Source organism: Coenobita brevimanus, chromosome 65 (assembly GCF_032717465.1).
Source record: "Coenobita brevimanus isolate Jiangsu-jjx chromosome 65, ASM3271746v2, whole genome shotgun sequence".
NCBI lineage: Eukaryota > Metazoa > Arthropoda > Malacostraca > Decapoda > Coenobitidae > Coenobita > Coenobita brevimanus.
Genome location: NC_137018.1, coordinates 9,491,321 through 9,514,219, shown reverse-complemented (window position 1 = coordinate 9,514,219; position 22,899 = coordinate 9,491,321). Strand labels below are relative to the sequence as shown.

The 22,899-nt window shown below is 43.4% G+C and overlaps 1 protein-coding gene across 1 annotated transcript; it reads right to left on the bottom strand.

Annotated features, from left to right (window-relative positions):
* Positions 1-388: 388 nt before the first annotated feature.
* mRpL38 (mitochondrial ribosomal protein L38) lies at positions 389-19,081 on the bottom strand. Its single transcript, XM_080276343.1, has 8 exons — positions 18,945-19,081; positions 17,580-17,741; positions 15,717-15,928; positions 12,432-12,550; positions 9,756-9,914; positions 6,515-6,651; positions 4,528-4,615; positions 389-950 (listed from the first exon to the last, which is right to left on the bottom strand). The coding sequence occupies exons 1-8, from the start codon at positions 19,072-19,074 to the stop codon at positions 722-724; spliced, it is 1,236 nt and encodes a 411-aa protein (XP_080132469.1). The 5' UTR covers positions 19,075-19,081; the 3' UTR covers positions 389-721.
* Positions 19,082-22,899: the final 3,818 nt, after the last annotated feature.

Here is a 22,899-nt window from a genome sequence, read left to right as displayed (position 1 = left end):
TGCATTAAAATACGGTACTTGGGTAGTGTGATGAGTAAAGATGGAAGTTTAGAGGGTAAAGAGCTTCAAAGGGTACAAGAAGGAAGAAAGGTTGCTGGTTCCTTGAGAGCAGTGATAAGAAACAGGGAAGTGAGCATGGAAATGAAAGAGTTACTGCATGACAGTATTGTGACACCAACTCTAACGTATGGAAGTGAAGCTTGAACCGTGTTGATGGGACACATGTCAAGAGTGAGAGCAGTGGAAATGAGTTATTTGAGATGAGCATATGGAGACACATGGAGAGACAGACTGATATATGAGGATGTGAAGAAGCATTGTGGTGTGGGTGTGGATGTGATACGAAGCGTTACAAGAAACACACTGAGGTGGTTCGGCCATTTGGAGAGGATGGAGAGCAAGAGACTGACGAGAAGAGTGTATGTGAGTGAGGTGGGAGAGGGAGGGGGAGGCCAAAGGAGAGATGGAGGGATGGAGTGGAGAGGTATATGAGAGAGTGGGGTATAAGCTGGGAGCAGGGCAGTGAAATGGCGGGGGACAGGGTGACATGGAGGTGATTTGTTTGTGGCCACCCCTTATGGGATTAAGGAATCTGGCAATAGACAGATAGATACATAGATTATTATCATCATTATTATTACTAAGATGGCATCAGACCATCTCTTACTTGGCCTCCCCTCCTGTCATTCTCTGATAATTTCTGTACACTCTCTTCGCCAGTTTAAACCCTTGGCCTGTTGGATCCCCTATACAGCCCTGAATATTTTCCGATCCCAAGCCGCTGCCTCTTGATGTCGCGGCGCTGCCAAGAGACAATGTCCTTGTGGATGGGTTGGGCAGCAGGGAAAGGCAACACTGGAGGCTCCTGCTCAAGGGGGTCCAGTTTCTTTAGTCGCTGAAGCAAGATCTCCTTCTTGATTTTCTTGGGGTCCCGGTGCAAGTCCATGTACCTACAACAAATTGTCATACTGGATAAGAAGTTCATCATCACCACTATCATCATCATCATCCCAACCCTAATGCCCACCTAAAACATAAGGTAAGGTTCCACTAAGAAGAAGTGAGGAAAAGTTATACTGTACTGAAAAGCAGAATATTACAATTATTACTGTTATTATTACACTGAAAAATAGAATACCTGTACTGTATTACCACTATTTCCTACACTCCTCATGGGGCAACACTGGATTAGATGATGAATGACTGAATGAATTACTAATATTACAGTATGGCACCAGGTTTAGCACCTAACAGGGATCATGAAAAGTGCTGCCAAAGTTGGTTCCACCACAGCTGGGGTACTGACCTTATCGGAAATAAGCTACCAGGGACCGGGCCCATAGGAAAACTCATCCCCTAGTGTATTTCCTACTTTAAATATGTCCTAAAGTAACTTGAAATGTTGCTATTAACACATTGAATAATAAAGTAACATTAACAATAAAACATAAATTCATCCATCCATCCATCAGCCAATCCTACGTTGCCCCATGAGGAGCACAGGAGCCCGGGGCTAGGCAGTTGGTCTCGACATTTAGATGAGAGTGACCAGCCTCACTCATCCCTGAGTGGCATTACATGAGCAATCAACCCCAACCACCCCTTGGATATAAACCTTCACCAGCTCAATCCGACTGGAGCGCAGTAATTATCCACTAAACCACCAGGTGCCAAATTTGGTTACCACCCAGCGTACACCAGGAAACCATTTGGCTTGTCACTCAGTGTAGAATCACCCACAGGCAGAAGGAAAAGGAAAGAAAGAAGGAAAGACAGAAAGAAGAGGGAGCGTAAAGTCACCCATAGCCAGAAGGACATGGAAAGAATGAAGGAAAGACAGAAGAGGATGGAAGGAAAGAAAGATGGAAGAGAGGAAAGGGTAGACACCTGACAGCAGCACTAAAACATCATAAAATACACTTAAATCATCATCACCATCATCCAGACCTCCTTTCCCACCCTAGGGCAGAGTGTTACTAATATTACTCACAAGTGTAACACACACACTCCCTCCATTCACATATAATACTCATCAGAAGGACCAGGACGAAGGGCTTAATGGACTCGATGGTAGGGGGTATCTGAGACATTGGGTTGGGCTAGTAGGCCCCATCACCGCCTCTAACACAATCTCCATCACCACCACTCCTTTCTTATTGCACCCTTTCAGAGTTACGAGCACCTTTCTCCATTTCCGTCACGATTTTACTTTTTAATTTGTCATCACACTCAACATCTTTTCATCCCCTTGTAGTGATCATGCTTAGCCTTCCCTTTACCGCCTGCTGATCCAGGTTCACGCCTTCTTATACCATTTGCACTATCACCTGGTCCACCTCTGGCTCCACTTGAAGCAGAAGATGACATTTCAGTCAATTACTAATCAAGGACATGAGAGTGTAACAATCAACTTGTGGACACACTGCTTGGGCTTCTAACCTCACTAAAACACACTACAACACCCTAGAGACCATACAGAACAAGGCACTAAAAATAATCACAGGCTGCAGAGCTACTACACCTATGGAACACCTACAGTACACCAAGAAACCAAAGTCAAGGATCATCTAGCCATGAGTGGCACAAAAATTCTTGCTGCAGTCTCCACAACCCCACACCATCCACTACACTTCATGGCAGCACATCCACACACACCAAGGAACATCAAAACAAAACCCAGCACACGATATCATACACAAATACTGTCATCTCTCCCCATCTACCAGCCTCAAACCGCTTCCAAAAGCATATCGATGGTCAAATTACTCGCCGCTCCATTCAGTCACTCAAAGGCCACGTACAATTGCATGCATGGCCTCCTGATATCTCCACCCTTCTGGATCCTACCTCCCTCATGAGGACAGGGTCTACCTGGCCAGGCCGAGATGTGGGCATCATCCAGTCCCCTTGAGTTTTCAGAAGAGGCTGGAAGACTCGCTCACTGATCCCTGTCCAGGATTCAAAACAGCACCCCATACTATTAAGTACATTATGGAAGACTACATTGCACACAATCACCTGCACCAACAATGCAACCTTCACCCCTTGAGAGGTCTGTGGGCAAGCCCGGTTTCGACCGTGGCCTTCCTTTGGGACTTGGGGCTGTTCGGCCAGACTGACAAGGGAACAACTACTACTACTATCTCGTCCCAGGTCTTTTTCGGTCTCCCTCTAGCAACCCTACTCCTAAAGTTAAAACTTTTCACTTTCTGCACCCAATTATCATCCCCCATCCTCTCCACATACCCAAACCATTTCACAATCTACCTGTCCTCATCACAACACAAATACACTCGTCCCATCCTACCTCTCAACTCTTCCATTGTAAACCTAGCCCTCCCAGGCCTAGCTCTCAGGGATGCACTACACATCCACTTAATCACTGTCATTTCTGTATATTTGAGCCTGTGAATATCCTCTTCCATTACTGCCTAGGTCTCACTACCATACAGCATTACAATCCTAATACATGCCATATACAGGGATCCCTTAGTACAGAGGGATGGTCCTCTCATTGTCAGGAGAGGCAACAGCTCCCTGAACTTCTTCCAACCATTTCTCATCTTGGAGAGAGATTTGAATTGCTGAATGCCTTGTTAACATTCTTCTCAGTTTTCTAAACACTTTTCTCAGGACAAATTTTCTCTAATTGCTACTTCTTTTCATATCACACAGAAGCAACTGAAGCTGTGGGGCATATTTCTCCCCACCAATTACTTTCTCAACTTAAACAAGCTTTAATTATGATTTCAATTATGCTGCCTCTGACTACAAAACATTGAGAAAACATAAGAGAACTATGGAGAGCATGCCTTGCAAAACACACCACACAGTCATTCACAGAACATCCATGCTTTAAAATCCTGGCTCTGTCTCAAGTGTATCATCTGTACTTATACTGTATTTTGTTTTGTTGAACCAGTGCAGGTTTATATCCAAAGGATGGTTGGGGTTTACTGCTCACGTAATGCCACTCGGGGATAAGCGAGCCTGGTCATTCTCACCTTAAATGACATGACCAACTTGCCTAATCCAGGGCTCCTACACACCTCATGGAGCAAAACTGGATTAGATGACGAATGAATGAATGGAACTTGCCTGAGCAGACACCCTTCATATAAATTATTTACAGTACAGAAATTGGTATGATAGAGGAATGTCGAAATCTACACAAAACGGTGATTGTACACATAAACGCTGCTTAACTCCATCAGTCTGATGACATATGTTTCTGTTTTATTTTTGCCATTTCCAAATAATTCAATCAGCTTAGGAGAGCACCACAGTAATGATGGGGCTGATGAAGGTTACATCTAACCTCTCATATTTAAACTTTCTCTTCCAAGTCTGCGGGCAGCAAGATCATCATCATCATCTGGAACTCCTTTTCCACCCTAAGGAAGGGTGAGGAGTAGAAATGTCCAGACAGCATGAACAAAGTGGTAAAATATGTCATTGGATTAAAGAGGTAAATAAGGGAAAAACTTCTGGGCAAAACAGCTTACTCCACCCCAAAATATGACTTACGTGTTGAACTGTCTCTTGAGTGGGTAATGCTTTTCCGGTGCGATGTACACTTTTGGGAACTCATATTCATACACTGGTTCGCACATTTCTGAAAAAAATTGCACACACCATCAAAACACTCATCAAATGACCATTATCATCATCTTAACCCTATTTTTCAGTAAATTACTTTAGTGAGGTGGGTGAGATCCCATGGAGGAAAAGGAAAACAAACAAGTACAGCAGATGCAGCTTTCAACCTGGTGCCCATTAAATTTGCCCATCATTATCTTTGTTATCATTATCATCATCATCACCATCATCATCATCCTACTCCAATTTCCCTCTATTTCAAAAGAGATGGGTAGGATCCAGAAAGGTGAAAAAGCACAAAAGTGAGATGAAGCCAAGATTTTCAATGTTAGGACAATGTATCAATGATTTATTGATCATTTTACTGGGCAAGCTATTTGATGGTTCTCCTAATTTATTGCCCTTTCTTTTTTTGTTCTGTGATTTGACCTAACTCCATTTCACACAGTGAAATATGGGTTGTGATGAAAATAATCTTCCAACAGTGACCACTGAGCCAAGCCACACACATATCAAACGGGTATATGTTATTTGATCGTTAACCCCTAAACGCAAGTCCCCATTCTGGAACATGTGTCATGGGGACGTAGGCACACAATCAGAACATTTAGCACTGTGTGCCATTAATTTAAACAGGCACCACTGTATGCATCACAACATGGACTAGGGAATCTGCTGCATCATTCCTGCCACTTGCTGCGTATCCTACCCTACCCCTCTCAGTCTTGTGCTGATCGTGAACAATGGAGGGTGACTTCAGCAGCTGTGAGCAGGGGGAAAAAAACCCTCTCCTCAGACACTCTTACATTCTCAGGCATTGCTCTACAATAAATAATCGTAGGACATTGGAACACCACTCACTTTAAAGCTAAAGAGTTGTACTTTGCTGGGTATAAAGATTGTTACAATAGGTTCAATAGTTTTCATAGAGTGATTTTTGAAAAAGCACCTATTCCTGATGACTGATTTTATAAACAATGCCCAACCCCACAGGGGTTAATAAAACTACTGAAATGTTAACAGTTAAGTCATGACTACAAAACTGAAACTCAATATTCTATACCAGGTGATGTTACTCTTCTCAAAAAAAAAAAAAAACAAAAAAAAAAACAAAAAAAAAACTGCTACAGCAACTATCTTTTCCCTAAATTCCACGAAATAGATGGGGTGAAGCAGGATCTGGAAATAATGGAGAAAGAACAAACAGAGGCAGAACTATCAAACAGCATGCTCAGTAATACGAGCCAAATAGTCAACCATACATCATTCAAGCCTTCAAAATCCAAAGCTTGAAATACACAGTCATCCAGCTAGAAACTGACACTTCAGAAATAAAGTAAAACAATCACTAGATTAACATTCTGACCAAGAATAGAAAAATTTGTACTTCATTCCAGTTAACAGCAGACTAATTCATGCAAATGGAGTAGACCCACCACAACCAAAAGATTTATATTCACTTACTTTCATGAAATCTGACCTACTAAAGAATTCACTGACTTACTAAACTGTATTTCGTAATTATTATACTCATACTGTATTTATAAATAAAATGCTCCACAGAACCTGGGAAAAATCACATACAATATCTAGAATGGTGATCTGTTGTAGATGGAGTGGGTGAACCTGATAGTTAGGTTGTACATTTCATCATCTTGGTCTGAAACATAGTCTCCTAACATTATGACAGTGTACATTTAGTTTATTCTTGCAATCTACACATGAGTTTTTCAGATTAGGAGACTATTCTGAACTGGAAAAGTTAGATATACCCTCCAATAACCCTCCACTATGATGTTTATCATGGTTGAACAAAACTGTCAGGAAATAACATGAATAAAGTATGAAATACATTTACCACATTGAAGGAATAAAATGGACAATGAACCAATCAATTGGCATTTAGGACACTTACGGAGAGTGTGGTGGAAGAAATATGTGAGTGAGGCATCCCAGTCTGCCTGGAACCATGCAAGGCCGGCTGGGGTGATATGGTCCTGTAGCTTGCGATATAAGTCTTGCGTGGAGAAACTTCGCTGTTTCAGAGACAAGCTGTTGATGTGAAAGAAGAGTGGTAGTGAGTGGGAAGCAGTGGAAGGTGGATGAAAAATAGAACATGGATTAGATGATGTATGGATGGAGTGAGAAGTGGATAAAGATGAGTAGTTAACCTTCTCATAGGTGGGATATATTTAGAACTTTACTTCAGCTAAAGCAAAGATTTTTTTGATCTGAGTAAGTCACAGGACCCTGAAATTAATAGCACCAACTGACATTTTCATTGTCGGAGAAACTCTTGGTATCCTACCAGTCAATGCCAGGTGATTACATTCATCTATGAGTGAATCACAGGAACCTTAAAGTGTTAAAACGGACTGTTGATGGTAGAACAGCAGTGGGTGGAGTGTAGTGAGGGGCTAACAGCAATATACATATACTGTAGTATGAAAAACAGGTTAACCTCTTTCAGAACCTGAATGTCTTTCGTTTTTACTCCTACTACTTCACAACAGGGTAGGCCCACATAAAAATTTGGAACCCTCCACAATATGACATGCATTTGATGCAAATTTTCTTTCTATCTATCTATCTATTGCCAGACACCTCAATCCCGTCTGGGGTGGCCACAAACAAATCGCCTCCACGTTGTCCTGTCCCCTGCCATTTCACTGCCCTGCTCCCAACTCACACCCCCCTCTCTCATATACCTCTCCACCCCATCCCTCCATCTCATCCTTGGCCTCCCCCTCCCTCTTCCCCCCTCCACCTCACTCACATACACTCTCTTCGTCAGTCTTTCACCCTCCATCCTCTCCACATGGCCAAACCACCTCAGTGTGTTCCTCATAACGCTTCCTATTACATCCACATCCACACCACAATGATCCTTTATAACTTCATTCGTCAGCCAGTCTCTCCATGTGACTCCACAGGCTCCTCTTAAATAACCCATTTCCACTGCTCTCACTCTTGACATGTGTCCTTCCAACAACGTCCAAGCTTCACTCCCATACGTTAGAGTTGGTATCACAATACTGTCATGTAGTAACTTTTTCACTTTCACCAGCAACCTTTCTTCCCTGCTGTACCCTTTCAACCACTTCACCCTCCAAACCTCCATCCTTACTCATCACACTACCCAAGTACTTAAACGTACTCACATTTCCAATTCCTCACCATCCAACCTCGCTGTACATTCACTGACTTCACCTCTCTCAAAGACCATCACTTTACTCTTCCCTACATTCACCTTTAGATTCCATTTCTTACAAACTCTCCCAAACTCATCCACCAAGCCTTGCAGCTCCCCTTTGTCTTCACTCAACACAGTATCATCTGCACACAACAGTACAGGGAGTTTCCAAACACTATCCTCTCTCACCAGGGCCACTCCAACATCCACTAACCCTACCTTGTACCTCTTTTATTACCCCATCCATGTACAGATTGAAAAACCATGGAGATACGACACATCCCTGTTTCAACCCAACCTTCAAAGAGAAAAATTTACTTAGTTCACCATCTACACGCACTGCAGCCTTAGCACCATCATACATACTCTTCACATCATTCAACAACTTCTCATCTACTCCATAATTCTTAATACTTTCCACAATCCTTGTCTATCCACCCTGTCATATGCTTTCTCCAAATCTATGAAAGCCGCATACAACTTCTTTCCCTTCCCTAGAAACTTTTCCACTAAAGATCTAAGAATGAATATCTGATCTACACAACCTCTTCCCTTCCTAAAGCCTCCCTGTTCTTCTCCAACTAATTCCTCTGTTCTTTCTCTAACTCTGTCAATAAGTATCCTACCATACACTTTTCGTATTATACTAAGAAGACAAATGCTCCTATGATTACCACACACTTCTTTTTCCCCTTTTCCTTTGCACAAGGGAATAATTATACCTGACTTCCAATCCTCCGGGACTCTACCTTCCTCCCAGGCCAATCTGCACTTCAACTAATTGTAGGACATAACATAAACATGTCATTAGCTACAGACAATGAAAATATATAAATGAGGCTTATAAGATCTGAAGCACTGATGTCACCTCTAACCAGCTGATCCCCAAACTTGCTAAAAGCAACTTAGCCTGAAATTATATAACACTGTTTATCCATTTTGTTGTCTGCACTGCTATCCCTGCTTCTTACACACATTGGATCAATCAGTAAAATTACTGCAACGCAGTTCCGAATGGCTAAGATTTGATGTCATGGCTTGGCACTGACTGTAAGGCTAAAGATATAAGAAAAAGGGTACTGTGGCAAATGCAGCCACTTTTGGTAACTTTTAAGCATTTCAGTAATTTATCTCATGCCATGTCAAAAAATACTGCAAGCACCCTATTCTGTTCAGCTCAGTGGAGAACACCTGACATTAGAGGGATTAGAAACACCATCCATTAACTGCTCCTGTATCAGAATGATGATGACAATGGGATTCTTGCTACCTCCACACAATTTCATTCAACTCAGATGTGACCTCCCACAATGGAGAAGCCCCAGAAAGTCACCATTTTCCTGTTCACAAAGATACAGTGAAGTCTGGTAGAGCCCTGCTTACTAGGGATGAAGATGTAGAATGGAATATCATCAATAACACTTCTTGCTTTCTGGACCCTTTTTCACTTTGGTGGGAAAACAAGACAATAATGAAAATAAACATGAGACTCAACATGGCTGCTCCTGACTGAAATGTGAAAAGCCCACACATTCATCCTGCTCGTAGAGGATCTGGATGCATCAAAAAATACTGTAAAGAAAAATCCTCATCATATACTCTTGGATGTTCTCTTTTCGCTATTAAGTCTACGGCAATTTAGAGAAAAATTGCCTTTCAAGATTCCAATACCTATAAAGACTGATTGCCAGTTTCTCTCAATTTACTGTACCAGTTGTATGGAAAAAGTTGTGGAATTCTGGAATGCATCACCAATATGTAATGCAAACTTACTGTACTATTCGGAACACAAGATTCACCATGACTGTTCCCGTGTGAATGGAGAAAAATTTGTGTTCTGCTTATAGAGAATGATGATGCAGTAAGAAATACCATCCACAATACACCCGTGTTTTCTGGATCCTACCCCGTCTCATTGTTACGTGTGAAAACAAATCTGGATGATGATGAATACAGGACTCACCAGGGCTGTTCCCGCTTGAAACGTGAAAAGTCTATGTGTCCCTCCTGCTTGTAAAGGACGAAGATGTAACGGTGATAGCCAGAGCCACGTGGAGGGAACGGCTGCATGTAATCACACAACACCTCCCCACTGGACACATCATTCCCCTTGATGTTGCCTCTGTACCAACAAAAGGATGGGCGTGGTGCAGGATGTATCCGAAACCATTACATAATGGAAAGCAATTCAAGCCTAAGCCAAGAATGTGCAGCCAATCACCAATGTCCCAGTTAGTTATAAAAAATAATTTTTGGTGACAGTTTTTAGAACCTCCAGAGCTTGAAAGTAGAAAATAATATTGTGTAATGCAATCTGATACAGAATGAAAAACAAGAACTGAAAATGGAAAATGTTGACTTTCTTTTGTGAATACAGTATAACTAAACAACCTACTGCATGTTATTATGTAAAATAATTGGAATCTTATGAAAAAATTGGCTACAAGTTTTTTAAGGCCAGGGCTAACCCTGCTAGGCTGGTAGCTAACCTTTTAAATATGCTTTTTTTTTTTTTTTTTTTTTTCTTTTTTTTTTTTTTTTCTTTTTTTTTTAGAGATTATTCTTCTTGCCTCAGAAAATTTGTATTAAGCTTTGTGAACTAGACTGGTTAGATATACGAGGCGCCATCCAAAATTTTCCAGACTGGGATCACGATGCCTAAATGGGTTGTAGTAGCGCAATGTGCCTGTAGGTGGCAGTACTAACATGCATTGTGAGTCACCGTGCCATGCGGTGCAGAGCTAGGCATACGTGGAGATTAATGACATTCACTTATTTGCTGTAATGCACATGTCGTCAGGTGATTTTCAAGATGGATATGAAAAAGGAACAGTGAATTTGCATAAAATTTTGTGCAAATCTCAGGAAAAATGCAACAGGGACTCAGGCAATGATTCAACAAGTGTCTGCTGAGCAATCTCTTGGTAGGACACAGGTGTTTTAGTGGCATTTGTGGTTCACAGCCGGTCGAACATCGGTTGATGACAATGACCACACAGGGAGGCCCTCAACCAGCACAACTCCTCAGAATGTTGCAAAAATTAGCAGATCATCTGTAAGGATCAACGTTGGAGCATTCACGATGTTTGTGAGGAAGTGGGAATTGGTTACAGGACATGTAAGAGGCTTCTCACTGAAGAATGGGGCATGCACCGCATCTATGCCAAATTTGTCCCCAGGTTCCTGACAGCTGATCAAATGCAGCAATGTGTTAACAACTGCACTGAGCTTCTTGAACTCACCTCAGAAGATGAAATCTTCTTGACCAGGGTCATAACTCATTGCCAGGATCTCTGTTGCATATTTTCCCGAGATTTGCACAAAATTTGATGCAAATTTGCTGTTCCCTTTTTATATCCATCGAAAATTGTCTGACAACACGTGCACGACACCAAACAAATGAACGTCACTAATCCCCACGTCCACCTAGCTCTGCACCACGTGGCACGCCGACTCAAAATGCATGTAAGTACTGGCACCTAGAGGCACTTTGTGCTACTAAAATCTGTTTAGGAGTCACAATCGCAGTCTGAAAAATTTTGGATAGAACCCCATATTCTTAAAAACTACTTCAATCCTGTGGCCGAGTAATATCACTGAATAAAATCAGGTTGTGTTATGTCATTATAATGAAAAAGACATCATTGTGAAAAAGGAGTTAAACACTTTTGAACTTCCACAGGCACACAATGCTCTTCATTCAATTAACCAAAATAGGTTCTAAATTACCATCAACATCACTGTATCCCATTTCCCGAAAACATATGGTGAAGATAGGATAAAAAAATATGGGAAAGGACAGCACAAAAGGAAAATTATCAACAGAGTGCCTAAACACATTCACTCAAATGAAAGTTCTTTTTACTTGTGATGCTTCACTTCTTGCTTGTTAAAAATCACTAAGAGTATTTTCTCCTCCCATACACAGTTGCATTTCATTTCAGTTTTGTACTGTTCCGTTCATGCCTCTCACCCTCATAGACAATCTGGCCAATTGGTTTCTGGATTACAGAGGCATGAGCTTCCAGGAAGGTCAACCACAGAACAGAATAATGGTAAATTAAAATCAAGAGGCCTGGGATGAGGTTATTGAGTGCCACCTCAGGGTTATGGGAATAAATAGGAAAGCTGCCAAAGATCAAGCAGCATGGAGAGCCGCCATTAGGTGACCAAGGCTGATGTAGGCAAGCATGTTGGAGCCTTCAAAAATGAAAAGATAAAAAGATCTATCTATCTATTGCCAGACGCCATAATCCCGTAAGGGGTGGCGATTTGACTTTGAGTTATATGTTTACAGGGAGGGACACTAACCCTCCACCAACCCACTTGTTGACACGTATGGAACACGTATGGTTTGGTTATATGGTTACCACCCAGCGTTGTAAATGGTTTCTTGGCTTACAGGAAACCATTTGGTTTGTCACTCAATGTAAAGCCACCTGTAAAGGAAAGAAAAGCAATAAGAAGTGACAGGAAAGATGGGAAAAATAGGAAGAGAGGAGGGCAGGCACAGAAAAAGAATGATAAAGGCTAAGGAAGAAGTAGGCAGCACTACATCAAGTGAGTGGATGATGGTAACCACCACCTACCACTAAGATAAAAAGAGTTATAAAAAAAATGAGTGAAACGGAGGACTTACATAAACCAGTGAAGACATTCCATGTTACAGTCAACCAAATTTCCATCAGGGTTGGTAAGGATGAGGGTCCAAAGATCATCTGGTTCACTAGCATACTGTATGACTGGCTGACTGGAAGCCTGTAAAGTGTGATTACTGTAGTTAGTGTATGACATACATCACACACATACTGTATCATTATCATCTCGGTCTGTATTTCTCACTAACAAATGGGATGAGCAGGTATCCACAAACAGGAGTAGGAAATGATAAAATTTGGGTCAGTTTACAGTTTCACACAAACAGTGATTTTTAGATCTTACCACTGTTGCCAAAGAAGTTTGTACTGCAATTTGTTCAATTCTGATAGTCACTGCAACTCTCATTTAGTGAATATAACCTAACCAAGCCAACCCTAAACTAACCTACGTCCATCCATCCATCATCCAATCCTATGTCGCCCCATAAGGAGCATATGAAACCGGGGCTAGGCAAGTTGGTCCCGACATTTAAGATGGGAGTGACCAGCCTCATTCATCCCTGAATAGCATTACACAAGCAATAAACCCCAATCACCCCAAGGATATAGACCTACATCGGCTCAATCCGACCGGAGCACCTTAGTCACCCGCTAAGCCACCAGGTGCCGTAGTTTGGTTATATGGTTACCACCCAGTGTTGTAAATGGTTTCTTGGTGTAAAGGAAACCATTTGGCTTGTTACTCAGTGTAATGTCACACATAGGCAGAAGGAAGAGGAAAAAATTAAGGAAGGAAAGACAGAGGAGGGAGTGTAGAGTCATCCGTAGGCAGAAGAGGAAAGAATGAAGGAAAAGCGGAAGAGGAAGGATGGAAGAGAGGAACGGGCAGACACCAAAAGCAGCACTACATCGAGTGAGTGGATGGTGAGCCCCCCTCACCTACCACAAACTAACCTATGTAACTAAAACTATTTAACCCAGTCTGAATAGGGTATCTTTCAAGTCCTACCCTTATGTCCTTACAAAAGGCCAGCACCTTCATGAACCTACTCTGCTTTTACAAAGGACTGGCAATGTGGTGAAAATATAAGCATAATGGCAGCCCCTCTGTAGGATGCCATATCAATGTAAACATATATGAATAAGCTACGTGAATAAAAGTTCACTTTTTTTTTTTTTTATGTGAGGAAGAAGGAACCAAAGGCAATGAGCCCGCAATACTGTTCCCTCCAAGAGAAAAACAAAATACAAGAGAGAGCCAAATTCAAGATCCATTCATTTCGAGAGTGTATTGAAGAAATGAGATTTTATTAAATAAATGCAGTGCCTGTACAAAAATGACAAAATCTGTGTGAAACTGCACAACGTCCCAAACTGGAACAAACAAACATAATTCCCAGAACATTAAAGTTCATATTCTTGTGATATTATCTGTTAAGATAATTTAATCCTATGTCGCTCCATGAGGAATGTAGGAGCCCAGGGCTAGGCAAGATGGTCCTGGCATTTAAGATGAGAGTGACCAGCCTCACTCATCCCTGAGTGGCATTATGTGAGCAATAAACCCCAACCACCCCTTGGATATAAACCTACACAGGTTCAATCCAATTGGAGCGCCTTAATTACCCACTAAACCACTATAGTAGGACTTGCGCACGTTTGCGGCTGTGGTGTGGCCCGCACTTGTGTACAGTGTTGCCACGTTTTCTATACCGTTATCTCTCTCTCTCTCTCTCTCTCCTGGCGGGAAATGTGAGCCACCCTGAGTACTTTTGATTCTTTTATAAGTTATTTATAATTGTGCTTTCATTTGTTAATTTGGTTTTGTTATATTTAGTGATGCCGACAATGCATTCAATGCATGCCCCTCTCCTGCCTCTCTCTCTCTGTAGGGAAGCTAACTGTCAAGGCCACCGACTGGGTGTGGAAGTGTTGCCGCTCGCGAGTGAATAATGTTTTTTTTTTTTTTACTTCGGTATTGGCATATGCCTACTATTTTGTCCTACATATTAGCGTATGATTATAAATGTGATTATTCCTCGCCCTTAAAATTATGGTAAAAGCCAGTAAATGTGAGCATTTTTCCCAAGCAACACCTGTACAAGCTATGGTTGGGTATACGGAGGGGTACGTACTTTATTTTAGACCAGACTGGGTTTGTAAGTGTTGCCACTCACAAGAATTACATGAATTATTTCTTTTACTTTGGATATTGGCATATTTCTTCTTTTTTCAGGCTCATTATCTTATATCCATAACTGTGATATTATTACCCACCCTAAAACTACGCTAAAAACCATTAAAAGTGACTCCAATATCTTTTAGCAACACTGTACAATATGTATGCCATGTTTCTGTGTTACTGTATATATATTTTATGCATAATAAGATTACTGTTGATTCATCCATCAAAATACACAAGTGTAAGTTTTATTCATCTGAATTTATCGAATTTGTGATGCCTTGTACATAAATAGCTTCCGTTTCACATCGCAAGTTGGGGAAACGTGGCACCATTGTACACAGGTGCGGGCCACACCACAGCCGCAAACGGGCGCGAGTCCAACTATAGGTGCCATAATTTGGTTATATGGTTACCACCCAGCACAGTAAATGCTTTTTTGGTGTACAGGAAACCATTTGGCTTGTCACTCAGTGTAGAGTCACCCAAGGGCAGAAGGAAGAGGAAAGAATGAAGGAAAAAGAGACAGAAGAGGGAGTGTAAAGTCACCCGAAGGAAAAAAGAAAATGAAAGAATGACGGAATGAAAGACAGAAGAGGAAAGAAGGAAAAAAGGAAAAGGCGGACACCAAAAGCAGCATGACATTGAGTGAGCGGATGGTGAGCTCCCCCACCTCCTATTTAACATCTGTACTTTATTTCGGTAAGCTTACTGAAGTGAATAATGCTATTAGTTTACCTTTTGCTACGAGAGTTCTCCAAAAATCTACAACATCTGGCACCATGAATAAAAACAAAAAAAAACTTTATCACAGTTAAGGGGCTGTGAGGGTCCATGAAGTCTCCTTACCCATGTACTTCTGTGTGTGGCATATGAACCCCCTTCATAGTGACAGTGTCTTGTATTTTATTCTTGATACCATCAGTGCATAACAAAGCAAAGGAAGTATCTACAACTACCTTTCAAACATGTCACAAAGGTGCACCTTACAAATCATAAAACTCTGATCACCTGCACAGATGTTGTATTGCTTCAGTCTGTGGTGGTCTCTTTCTACAGAATACCATTCAAAACAAATCCACAAAAAAGAGGAGACAAAGAACTTTGTAAACCCACAAGAATACAAGTCAACATGGCAACGTACCTCCCTGGGTTTGACAATGTTGCCCCTGCACACAGGAGAGATGGTATCCTGATCATAGTCATATGCAACCCTAAGGACCACACGAGGAATGAAGTATGCAGCATTCCCAAACAGGTGTGTGAAAATCCCGTAATGCTCGGCAAGAGTACGTAGGTGATGGGGGCCTGTGGTAGTGTCCCATTCAGCCTGAACACTCTCCAGGTCAACATGCACTGTTGGTAATGGGAATCTTGAAAAATGACAACAAAGAAGGGGATAAAAAATTCAACTGGACATAGAGACACTGAAGTGGGATGACTGGGAAATGGGAATTTTTGGAAAAAATGGTCATAACAAGATCACTGTACATTACAGGGTATCTGGGAACAGTAAATTTGCAATGATTAAATCCTTTAATATCAAATACCAAGAATGACATTTTAATGTAGAATAAATGTAGAAAAGAGAAAAGTGATGGTAATTGAGAAAGAAGGTGACTCTCAGTGTGATGTTACAGTGAATGGAGAGAGACTTGAATTTGTGAGACAGCTCAAATACCTGGGTACAGTGATAGAAGAGAGAGGAAAATGTGCAAAAGAAGAGGAAAGTAGAGGGACACAAGGAAGGAAAGTAGCTGGTGCTTTGAAGGCCCTGATAAGAAACAGAGGCTTGAATGTTGTAGCTGCGTGAGGTTTACATGAAGGAGTGTTGGTGCCAACTTTAACATATGGATGTGGGACTATGGTGTGGCATGAAAATGAAAAGTCAAGAGTGAGAGCAGTGGAGATGGGACTGCTGAGGAATGTATGTGGAGTAAAGAGAGTGGATAAGATACAAAATAATGTGATTCATGAAAGATGCGGCGTAAGGAAGTCTGTGGACACCAGAATCGAAGAAAGTGTAAAATACTGAGATGGTATGGTCATGTGGAGAGAATGAATAACAATATAGTGGTGAAAAAAGTATATCTGAGTGAATCTGAAGGGTGCAGGAGGCAAGGTAGGCCAAGGAGAAGGTGGAGGGATATGATGGATGAGTGTGTGAGGAAGAGAGGTATGGAGATACGTGAGGCAAGGGGACTGACAAGAGATTGAGCCAGATGGATGAATGTTGTGAGAAGAAGTGCATGATCAGGGATTTGGCACCCCTTTTAACGTGACAGTGTTTGGACTAACTCTATTGGATGCATTTATGTAAAGCTACAGAATGTGGTGAAAGTTTTTGGCGTATCAGATACAGCCAGGGTGCTGGGGGCTTGAATGATGAAAGCGAATGAAAGTGTGGCACATTGGATTGGGCAAACTTGGGCTGTCAGGATGTTGCTACTCCTCACCCTCCCCTAGGGTGGGAAAGGAGGTCTGGATGATGATGATGATGATCATCATCATTACTCTTATGTTCTTCACACTGTAAAATACATTACAACAGGTTCTGAATACTACACAGTGCCTGGTACTGTATGTACTTCTTTTTAGGTGCAGACGCATTTCTAGGAGTGCCTCTGTCTGCCTATCTATCTCTCACCAATGATTTCTGGACCTGAGATGCTTTGTTTCTGCAGCCTTCAGCAACTTTAGTGAAGCCACACCTCACCATACCTAGGAACATTAGACTACTATCCACCCTCTCACATCAGACCAAATGCATTAACCAAAGGGTCCCAATGTTACCACACCAAGTACATTTGTACTTGTTTCTTTTTGACCACTCAGTAATATAAAAGTAAGTGACTAGACAAACTCAAATTTTTATTGCTCAATTATCAGACAGGTACAGTATACAGTACGGTACCAAAAAATATTGAAAGAAACATCACTAAGGCCAGAGTCATCAAACCTTGAGGCAATGATATTTATCTTTCAAGATGTATAACAGGACACTCACACTCTCTACTACGAGCCAGCTTCTCAAGGTCATCCTGTTTTGATAATACCCCTTGTTTACGGTGCTGCCGGGCGACCTTCAACTTTGATGCTCTGCTGGGTTGTGGCAGCCCAATGTCAACAGCAGCATACAACTCTGGGTCATCTTTGGTTACATCCAGTTCTGAAAACATTTATCATAATCATTATCCTAATACGTCAAGTGGGGTTGGTGGAGGATTAGTGCCCCTCCCTGTAAAACAATTAACTCTAAGCCCTTGGCCACCCTGTCTGGGATACATGGCGTCTGGCAATGAATGAATGAATGAATGAATTATCCTAATCACATTCACCACTGTCCTAACCTCATTTATCATCATCACCACCACCTTCCTAACCTACCGGTATATCATCACTACCACCCTAAAACCACTAATTATTATTATTCCTTAAGGGATTGGGGCATCTGGCTATAAACAGACTAACCTTACGCATAATCATCATCTACATTCATATCATCACCACCATCCTAAATCTTATTCATCACTGAGAGAGAATGTGAAGTTGTTCCCAGAGGGCTGAAAATGAAGAATGCCTTTGTCAGGCTAGGTCTAAGTAGGTTAGGTTGTTTTTTATAATTTGTCCAATATTTCTGATGGAACATGAAATCTTTCAAATGAAGTTTCTAAGAAAGGCTGACTTCAGAGATGGATAAATACTGCAAAAATGAATGACTTTTGACAGAAATGGTCAAAACTGATTATACCGCACAGAAAATATAACAATGTGGCAATTATATGGCATAACTGAAAAAATTCTAGGACACCAGGTGAGTAAACCGCCAACAGGACCTGAATCTGCACCTCTGCCTTTTTGGGGCAACAGATTAACCTATTACACCAGGAGTGCTCAGAGCTCATCCTGTACATCACAAAAGCTACAATATTTGAGCAATGCAGCAATTCTGACACAAAAAGCATTGGAAAAGTATATTGGGCACCTGTCTTCACAGGTTATTACTGGGAGAAGTGGCATCAACATTCTTTATTATTCACCATGAAAATAACACTAAATACTTCTTTCGACCAACAATATGCATCATTACAGGAAACAGACCAATACAATTAACACAGCCAGTTGCTGAAACACTAGGACAGTTGAATATCAGTGGTGTACAGAAACAGGAGCCACTAACAGACTAGAGGAATATGAAATGAAGTGGTAAGATCCTTGTACTGCCTCAAACAAAGAGTACATTAAAAAAAAAAATGTCAACCTGCCCAAACACATAAGCACATAATTAAATGTGTAGTGAAATGACGCCGGCTTCGAAATGTAAGTGCCTATCAATTGATGCTATGGTGACTAACCTAGCCCTTCATCTCACCTTCTAACCTCTCCTCCAGACAAGGGTAGATGTTCACTTTGATCTTGGACTGCCATCTTGATCTGCTTGGTTGAACAGAGGTTAAATTAGACCTGGATAACAGAGAGCGAGCACACCGGAACGCCAGCATGTTTACATGGTTCTGGGACAATTCGCCGTCTGGACGATTCGGATCTGGGTTACCACTTACCAGCAGATTTTTTTGATCAAGTTATCGTGCTGATGTTTCAAAATCACCGTTTTTCCACCCAAATTATCGTAAAAATATATCGGATGCCTGTGAAAATTATCGTATGTTTTTACTGCTACTACTACAGTAAACTACACTCTACAGTAATATGATGATGATAACTTACCAACACGTCTCCAATGGTGTTTTAAATTAATATAAAGAGCATTAGTCTCATGTAATAAAAAAGAAAATTGGAAATTCATAAAAGTTTCGATTTATGTAATGGCTAATGTAAATACTGTATACAGCAGGTATCGTTTAAGGGAGTTTATATAGCAATATTCAGTTTTAAAAAGTTAAGTTCATCAAATTTATTAAATAAAATAAACAATTCCTCTAATTACAAGTCACTGATTACACAAGATACTTTTAGGTAATTCTTTCTTGGTATCAAAGTAAATTGTTATGCTGTGTTTTTAAGGCGAATTCTCGTCGTAAAATTAATGAAGCGGGGTCCTCTTTCTAGACCGGAAGTAAAGCACCAACAAAGGAACAGGACATAAAAACCAGGTAGTATACCTTAACACATCTATTACCTTAATTCTAATCGTAACAATACACATAGAGTGATATTTAAGATACAGGGACACAGAGATACAGAGTTAACACTTGGCACCACAGAGCAGAGTCATATACACTACAATGTTCATACAGGGAGTTCGTGAATTATCTATAATATGGTTTACACGTCACTTGGAGGCAGGATATAAATAGAATTGTTCACATAAGGAATAAACAAGGTTGGGGGTCTAGATGGGGAATATTACTATAAAAGAGGTAGGGTGCGGATAGCAACTCTCGACTCTGTCATCTTGTCGCGGAGACATGTACACTTAAGCTCCCGCGCGCCCTTACCTCAGGTGTTCACAGAAAACTCTCTCACTCTCTTACATGGGGAGGGACTAGGATAATTCACAAAGTTCACTCTCTGCCCTGTCAACACTGAGTTCTGATAGGCCTCTATTGACTACTGTTTCTTACGGAGTCACTGTCACTGTTTTCCCTGTTTCCTGGGTAATAGTCACTCTATTTCTCACTCGTAGGTGGGGTGCAGGGAGGCTCTCCCGTCTGGGGGCCTCGACCTGGGAGGCGGCCCTCGTACTGGGGCCGCGCCGGTGGGGTGCAGGGAGGCCCTTTGGTCTGGGGGCCTCGACCTGATAGGTGGCCCTCGGGACTGGGGCCAAACAGCCGGAGTAGTCGGGCCTGCCTTTTCCGACTCCGGGGAGTGAGGGAGCCCGAATCGCCTTCGTCGGGAGTTGGAGAGTCTGGCCGGGGCGTCCTGGGGCTGCGGTCACCAAGGGGGAGAGGCGCCGTCAGGACTGGGCTGCGGCAGTGTCTCCTACGGGGCTCCGACAGGAACAAGGAACTCCCGGGTGTAGGCGGTAAGCCCGATATCGGGCCTTGCCACCACTCTAGCGTCTCCTCCGGGGGTATATTCCCGGTTGGTGACGAAGGGCTCCCCGAAGGGAAAGAGGCGAGAAGAGGACTCACGTTGCCCGTGTCCTCTCGAGTGCGTCTGGAGGCCGGAGCCTGGGGTCGCCTTCCCCTGTCACACACTCTGGCTGTAACCGTGTACTTGGCCGGAGTACGGGGGACACCTGTTGGACGTACGGGGCCGTCCTTCCACCGCGGCTGAGGGCCACCGGCGGGGTGTAGTTCCCGTAGTACGAGACAAGCCAGAGTGAGGGGCACAGAGGCCACACTCTCTCCAATACGGATTGAGTCTACCTTCAGGGGCTTCTCTACCCTGGTGCGTGCCCCGGCCGGAGCCGAGTGTCTACCCGTACGGAGAACAACTGCCGGACGAACAGGGTCGCCCTCACGCCACGGCTTAGGGCCGACGACTGGGTGTTGCGTCCGTAATAGGGAAGTGCTACACGTACGGTAGCAGGGGCTCTTTACCCTGATCCGTACTCTTGCCGTAGCCGGTAGCTGATCTACCCTAGCAGGAACATCTGCCGGACGAACGGGGTCGCCCTCACACCACGGCTTGGGGCCGACGACGGGATGTTGCTCCTGAAGGGGAGAACAGCAAGAGAGAGATGCGCTGGGGCAACTCTCTCCTTCTTGTGTGTTAAGGCCGGAGCCTGGGGTCGCTTTCCCCTTCACACTCTTTATTAGGCCGTAGCCTTGGGCCTCTTGCCCTTGGGCCTCCTGCCCTAGAGGGTGTAACAAAGCTGTCAATACGGTGCTACCTGGGTCTGAGTCTGCTTCAGTCCCACCCCTCTTCTGTCGATCACTGCTCCGCCCGCAATGTAGTTTACTTCCCCTGATCACCTGGGGTTGGGGCAATTGCGGGGAATAAGGACCTAGGACCGTAATGTTCTGATGACCCTCTTGACTGAGGTCACTAAACTCACCGGTGTGTCCTCCTGGTGTGGTGGTGCGGTGGCGGCCCGGTGGTGGTGTGGGGGGTGGTGAGGTGGAAGGTCCGGCGGCGGGCACGGCGGGCATTTTATAAATATTACTTTTATAATGAATACAATCACACAAAAATTCTTTACCCATTCCATTCTCCGTATCAAATTAAATGCCTCCTGACATGTGTGTAACACTTTTGTGTACTAACACGGAACGGGAAATTTATGACAGATCAAAGCACTTTTTTTTATCCTGTTGGTTACGATATTCACATCTGTTAACAGAATTCCATATCGTTGTTTTCTTTGTCTGGGCTTGCATTTTAACATGTAAAAAAACAACTGCCGGGAGGGGGGGGAGAGGCCATGGGCCATCCCACACTGCCGGGGGGGGGAGGCCATGGGCCACCCCACACTGCCGGGGGGGGGAGGCCATGGGCCATCCCGCACTGCCGGGGGGGGGAGGCCATGGGCCATCCCTCACTGCCGGGGGGGGGAGGCCATGGGCCAACCCACACTGCCGGGGGGGGGGAGAGACCATGGGTCAATCCACACTGCAGGGGGGGGAGAGACCATGGGCCATCCCAACTGCGGGGGGGGGGAGGCCATGGGCCATCCCACACTGCGAGGAGGGGGGAGGCCATGGGCCATCACACTGCGAGGGGGGGGGAGGCCATGGGCCATCACACTGCAAGGGGGGGAGGCCATGGGCCATCACACTGCGAGGGGGGGAGGCCATGGGCCATCACACTGCGAGGGGGGGGAGGCCATGGGCCATCACACTGCGAGGGGGGGGAGGCCATGGGCCATCACGCCACGGGCGGGGGGGGGGGAGGCTATGGGCTATCACGCCACGGGGGGGGGTAGAACTATGGAGTATCACACGACGTGGGGAGATGGCTAAGGACTATCACACCACGGGGGATCTATATGCTATCAACCACGGGGTTATGGAGTATCAACCACGATGGTACTATTACCGTCACGGGGGCCATCAACGGGGACTATTCCTACAGGGACTACTGGGACTATCACGACGGGCTGTAAGCAGCGATACAAGTAATAAAGCTTACATAAACTACTTTTTCACCAGAGGGAACTGGGCCACCCCCACTTAGTAAATCGCGTTTGCAGAAATTCTTATAACCTTAGTTACGAGGGTGGATTGAGTCTATTTGCTTCCTGGTCATATCAATCCTCCAAAGTGACTATACAGTACAATCCAACAAGTGCACACAAAGTAACGCTTAAACACCTAAAAAATACATGGGACATCGGGTATAAGAGCAATTACCAATACATACCGTGAGGATGAGCAGTAGCCTGGTTGTGGTAGCCCCTGTGGTAGTCCTAGCGATCCTGT